General features: G+C 35.4%; 1 protein-coding gene across 1 annotated transcript; it reads right to left on the bottom strand.

Moving 5' to 3' along the window:
• Positions 1 to 1,034: 1,034 nt before the first annotated feature.
• LOC142450971 (olfactory receptor 6C6) lies at positions 1,035 to 1,883 on the bottom strand. Its single transcript, XM_075552904.1, has one exon. It carries the CDS (start codon positions 1,881 to 1,883, stop codon positions 1,035 to 1,037), a length of 849 nt encoding a protein of 282 aa, XP_075409019.1.
• Positions 1,884 to 7,039: the final 5,156 nt, after the last annotated feature.

Here is a 7,039-nt window from a genome sequence, read left to right as displayed (position 1 = left end):
TCAAACTAATCAATCATTCCATGGAATAAAAATGTGGTGGTCTGCTTGGGTGAAAATTTACAGCCTTGGAAACACTGTTGGGCAATTCAACCGTTTCATGATGAGTTTCTATTAGATGGAATTGACTAAATGTCAGGGAATTTTGTGGTTTGGACTCTAGATATGGAAAAGGGTTGATACATAAAAACGGAGAGTAATCCATGCTGCATTCTACTGTGTGCACATGGTAAAGATTTTGTCAGACCAAACCTAAGTAATCCCTCGGACAATCATTCAAAACAATCATAACCCTTATACACACTATCTCTCCAATTAACCTTGCTATACCTCTGTGTTGTTTGCATATATTTACAACCAATTTTTTTTCTTTTCTAGTGTATGTTTTTAGATTCAGAATAATTATTGCTTTATACTGGAAAGACTTTCTCATCTTTGAAATTGCCTAAAAGTAAATCATCTGTTTCCTAAAACATTTTCAATAACTTTAAATTGTACTAATTGGACATTGTGTAGAAATATTTGCTTTCTGAGCTCATCTCCTTTGAGGCATGTAAGCTACTTTAAAGTAAGGATTGGGCCTGTCATAATATCTGAAACAAGGCATACATACAATAGGCATATGCTGAATTGATAAACAAAATTAATTAAAGCAACTTACATGGATGCACAGTATACTTTAAATCAAAGTCATGGCTTTTGGGAACACATATGCCTTGAAGAGATATTATTTAAATTAGACTAAAGAATGAAAGAAAGTAAGTGTACTGTGGCAGAGTGAAGTGGTTTCATAATGTAGAATAAAATGTAAAGGAGAAACTGACATAAGATTCTAAAGAATCTCTTATCTGAGCTCACTGATGACATGAAAACACAATCAGAACACATATATAAAATATTGTTTTTGGATTTTACCGTAAAACATTATGTTGAATCAGAGTTTTAAATGACCTTTTTTGCAAAACACAAAATCTTCCGTAACATAGCCCAGAAGACTTCTTTCACCTGTTGGTTTCTTAGAGAGTAAATGAAAGGATTCAATAGCGGGCAACTGAGGCACAGAGCAAAGCTACACCTCTGGATACGGTCACTCTTTCTTTTGCAGAGGGTTTGATATACATAAAGATACAGCTGCCATAAGTTATGGAGACAACAATCATGTGGGAAGTGCAGGTGGAGAAAGCTTTGGTCCTTTGCTGTGCAGAGGGGAATTTCAGAATGGTCCTAATGATGTAAGTGTAAGACAGAATCACCAGCACCAAGGTGACTACAAGTGTCACCACAGCTAAGACAAAAGACATCAATTCTAGGACACGTGTGTCTGTACAGGATATCTGCAAAATAGGAGAAGTTTCACACATAAAGTGATCAATTATTCTGGAAGCACAGAATTCTAGCTTGAGCCCCATGACCAGCGGGGGAAAGATGATTAAGAATCCAGTTGCCCACGAACTGAGAACAAGCTGGTAGCACACTCTGCTGTTCATGATGATGGGGTAATGCAGGGGTTTGCAGATGGCAACATAGCGGTCATAGGACATGGCAGCCAGGAGGTAAAACTCTGTGACTCCTAGTAAAAGGATGAAAAATAATTGAGCTGCACAATTATTATAGGAAATGGTTTTGTCTTTAGTCATAATGGTTACTAGGAATCTGGGAATACACACTGTTGTGAATAGCACTTCCAAAAAGGAGAAATTCCGAAGGAAAAAATACATAGGAGTCTTGAGACGTGTATCCAGCAGAGTGAGGAGGATGATAATTAAATTCCCCATCGTACTAAAAAAATAGTTGAGGAAGAGAAAGAAGAAGATCACAATTTGCAATTGTGGGTCATGTGTCAGTCCCAGGAGAATGAACTTTGTTTCTATTGATTGGTTCTTCATTTGTCTTCTGTAAGCCTTAGCAAATCTGCAGAGAAAAAAAAGAACAAAATTAGACGCAGCAACTATTTTTCAAAACTTAAAGCAGAGAAAGGAAGTATTTCCAAACTTGCCCATTTTTAAGTTATTTCTTGGGCCTGAATTTGGAGATAATCTATAAAAAGTTGCAAAAATCAATATAAAATTCCTTCAGATGCTTATTTCTCTCTAGATCTTTCCTGATAATGTCTTTTTCTTAGAATTTGAATTTTTGGTCCATATGCATTTTAGTCAGTCTTGGAAAACTATCTTTATTCTGCATGGATAATTTAAAAAGAATGAGAATATGATGTATTTAAAATGTATATTTTATTTTTACTTCAAGAAAACGAACTTGAACAAATTTTTATTCTATTCTGTCAACAATTTTTTATTCTATTTTAAGATACTTGTTCTATATTGATAAATATAATTTTCAGAAGTTTTACACATCTTGACAATGTCCTTTGATGTTTTCATTGTACTCACTCCAAATCTGATTCTATATCCTCATAATTACATGCTGCTACTTTCTTATAACCCCCCAAATACTCACTTTACATGTGCATACAGAAACATACTTATAGATACATTTTTATTACCCTTAAAACTTATCACAGAAAATACTTCTTTTTAGAAATAGCAGAGAATGTTGAAAATCCAAATAATTTAAAAATAAATTTAAGTACTATTTGAAAAGCTCATGTTAAAAAGAACGATTCTATCTCTGATCTCTTTTGCCATATCCACTTCAGGTTAATTGCAATACTAACTTCTATTATTTTTATTACCCCTGTGAAAATTGCACTAAGTTGGTTAGTCTTTTTAATATGAGCCTCAGGGTGATGTTTTAAAACTGGAGTTTATTACAATTACTTTCACCTTCAGTGATTATAGCAATATTGATTTTTAATGTATTTTAACTAGTTTATGATCATAATTTCAATAGTTTTGAATGCTTTTTCTGTCCTGAGAATACACATTTATTATTATCATTTTTAAAATAAAGTTTATCCTGTATAGGACAAATATAAAATGCAAACTATTATGAAAATGGAGAGGAAACATTTTAATGTATAATATAAGCCAACTTCTTTTATCCTTTATAATATTTTCTCATATGTATCTACATGAATTTGACACATTATTATTTATTAATCTTGAATATCTAGAAATTATTAATTCCTATGCTGTCTATAAGAAAGAATTAAATTCATACATTTTTAAAATGTTATATAAAGTTGTAAACTGATGATAGTTTCTGGAAAACAAGATGCTCTATTCTAGTTATTTCTTTGTATTTTTTACTAATATTACTACAGCTAATAAATGTTCACACATTTTTATTCAAATACAGACTTGAATCCTTGTTATCTCTATAACTTCCATTTCTGCTCTACTCTTGATTTTAAAGAGCTTCCTAGGAGCTAGCATTCAATTGATTTCTGTGAGCATGAATAAACAAACTGTTCTGGAGCTACTGCAAATTCACTGCTGTCAAATCGATTTCCACTCAGAAGGACACTGCAGGACAGGAGGAAGTGCGCTGGTGGGTATCGGTATAAATCTTTTTCTGAAGGAGAAGCTGGTCGTTCTGAACTGGAGAATTTATGGTTAGCAGCCCAAGTTTATGCCACCATCTCAAATTTGGTTTAGAGCTACTTATTGTTTTTTTTTTTTCTTATCAGTTCACCAAGTGCCTTATAGAGAGGAAATGAAACATAGGCATCCTATGTGGTTGAATATATTACTATATGCATAATTATAAATCACTTTGATATTAAAAGTAATTTATAAAACAAGAAAATTCAGTAATTACATACATTTGGCTTTTTGTGAATTTACCTTAACCTCTGATTTTGAAATCACATTTATAGTCGACTTATCACAGTTAGCACATGAAGCTGCATTGTGTATTTGGTATATCACAATCAGTTTCAACATACTTCCTTCCTTCCTGAACTTGATATCTGCTCAAGATCACACTTCCAAATCTTAAAAGAGGCTATTTTAAAAATTATCCATTATGGAAATTTATTACTCATTTTTGTTAGAAAAGGCAGCATGTACATATGGTGAGTTTATAAATATTCTTCATTTCAAATTCATACTCACTATGCAGTTGGGCACTTGGGTATCAATAACTTCAATAGATTTTCATTTATCTTGCCTGATTATACAGTGAAATTTTATGAAATGTTGTTCTTAATAACCTCCAAGAAACAAGTTACAACTAATTGCTTTCACCTACAAACCGCAAAATAGACATATAGTCTTACAAAAAAAAATAATGCGACTATGAAAAAAATCAAGGAATCAGCTGATGCAAAATAAAAGCAATTTTTCTAAGGAAATACATTGAAAGCAATTGTTCTAAGTAAGGAAATACATTACATGAGACTCTTTTCAAAATGTTACAGTTTTATCATTTCTTTACTACAGTCCCATTAGATCATGCTGGAAAGAAAAAATTGACAAAGAGAATATTCTCTGTGGTATAGGGTACCAAATGTACTAATTATTTGCTATAAAACACCAACCTAAGCCACTTAAAAGAAAAAAAAAGCTGAAGTGAAAGCATCCCAAAGGAGAATAATAAATGATTCCCAAAACAATAGAACACGTTAACACTAGCAGTTTTATTGTCTTGGCAAAACCCTGGGAAATCTTAGTTTACACCAATAAGAAGCATTGCCTTTCTTTTATCCAACGTGCTAAAGAAGACATTTTAAACTTTATTGTAAACTTTCTTGTAAGACTTTGAAAGCCATGTTTGTGGAAATTGTTTGATTCCAGAAATGCAGTGAGAATTATCCAGTAAATACAGTTTTATGCTAATAAGCTCCCGATGTGCTTTGTTTGTTTAGTAATTTATTTTATGTTATTTTTTGTGTAATTGTTGAGGATAATCACAGTGTACACCAACTCACTAGTTTTAGCATGGACAGTTCAGTAATACTATTTTCTTAGAGTGTGCAACCATGATCACTCTCCATTTCTAAACTGCTCTTCCATTATAGAAGTAAACTCACTACCCCTAAGGGTCCTACTTAAACCTTTCAGTGGCTGTTATCAATCTGATCGCATACAAATTGAAATGAAAAGAGCATCATATTCAATGCGGACATTCTTTATAATTCAAACAGAACTGCTGCTTAGTTTTAGAACATTTCATGGCATATATCTGCTGAAGTTTTAAGGATTATAGAGGGCAAACATTTTCAGAGGTTCATCCAGAGTACCTGTCTACAAGATTCCATGAGAATTTGAAATTCTCGTTTGCAATGTCCTCTGGATGAGCAGGATTCTTCTGTAGACTCTTTAACCAAAATTACAATATTGATAGCCAAGCACCACCCGGCTCTGGTGTCATTCATTGCAAAGGAGGCAGTAGTCCTCAGAATCAATTTCTTCCGCTGGCTCTCTTTCCAACTGTTATGAATTGGATAACTTATTTCTTTTAAAAATCATTTTATTGGGGGCTTGTACAATTCTTATCACAATCCATAAATACATCCATTGTGTCAAGCACATGTGTACATTTGTTGCCATGATCAGTCTCAAAACATTTGCCTTCTACTTGAGCCCTTAATATCTGCTGCTCCTTTTCCCCCTCCCTCCCCACTCCCCCTTACCTCATGAACCCATCATCGTTCATAAATTATTATTATTTTGTCATATATTACACTGCCCGACATCTCTCCCCGCCTTCTTTTCTGCTATCCCTCCCCCCAGGGAGGAGGCTATACGTAGATTTTTGTAATCAGTTCCCCCTTTCTACCCCACATTATCTTCACCCTCCAGGCATCGCCACTCTCACCACTGGTCCTAAAGGAGTCATCTGTCCTGGATTCCCTATGTTTCCAGTTGCTATCTGTACCTATGTACATGCTCTGGTCTAGCCAGATTTGTAAGAATTGGAATCATGATAGTGGGGGGAGCTGAGGGAGGAAGCATTTAAGAACTAGAGGAAAGTTATATGTTTTATCCTTGCTACCCTGCACCCTGACTGGTTCATCTCCTCCCCACAACCCTTCAGTAAGGAGTGTCCGGTTGGCTACCAATGGGCTTTGAGTCTCCACTCTACACTCACCCACATTTTCAATGATATGATTTTGTGTTCCTTGATACTTGATACCTGATCCCTTCGACAGCTCTTGGTCACACAGGCTGGTGTGTTTCTTCCATGTCGGCTTTGTTGCTTCTGAGCTAGATGGCCACTTGTTTATCTTCAAGCCTTTAAGACCCCAGATGCTGTATCTTTTGATAGCTCAACGCCATCAGCTTTCCTTACCACATTTGCTTGTGCACATGTTTGTCTTCATTGATTGTACCAGGGAGGTGGGCACACATTGATATGATTTTTTAGTTCTTTGATGTCTGATAACTGGTCCCTTCTGCACCTTGTGGTCAGACAGTTTGGTGTGCGTCTTCCAAGTGGGCTTTGTTGCTTCTCAGCTACATGGCTGCTAGTTTATCTTCAAGCCTTTACGACCTCAGACACTATATCTTTTGATAGCCAGGAACTGTCAGCTTTCTTCACCACATTGGCTAATGCACACATTTTTCTTCAGCAATCATGTCGGGAAGGTGTGCATCCTGGAATGCCAATTTAATAGACCAACGTGTTCTTGCATTGAGTAAGTGTTTGAGGGGAGACCCAATGTCCATCTGCTGCCTTAATATTAAACCTATAAATATAAACACATAGATCTGTTTCCCTACAATCATATAAATATATTTGCATATGTACATTCCAGTCTTTGGACCTCTGTAAATACCTTTTGTCACCTAGTTCTTTCCTCTATTTCCTTTTACTTGCCTCTTGTCCCCCTATCATGCTCAGCCTTCATTTGGGTTTCAGTAATTTCGCTCAGTTAACTTGCCCTTGCTGAATCCCTACCAGGCCACTAACACCCTCCTTGCTATTGATTTTATATCACTTACTGCTCACCTGTCCCTGGGTTGGTCAGCCCCACCTCCTAGCCCCCTCCTCCCCCTCTCCGGTGTCCCCCTGGAACCATTGGTCCCATTGTTTTCCCCAAGTCTATTCATCCAGTCTATCTTATCTAGATAGATCCGTAGAGATAATAATATGCATCAAAAATAAAGTCATAGCAAGATGGGTGATGAGTGAGAAC

Source organism: Tenrec ecaudatus, chromosome 6 (assembly GCF_050624435.1).
Source record: "Tenrec ecaudatus isolate mTenEca1 chromosome 6, mTenEca1.hap1, whole genome shotgun sequence".
NCBI classification, from domain to species: Eukaryota; Metazoa; Chordata; class Mammalia; order Afrosoricida; family Tenrecidae; genus Tenrec; species Tenrec ecaudatus.
Note: the sequence above shows the minus strand (reverse complement) of the source record. Positions and strands in the feature narration are given on the sequence as shown.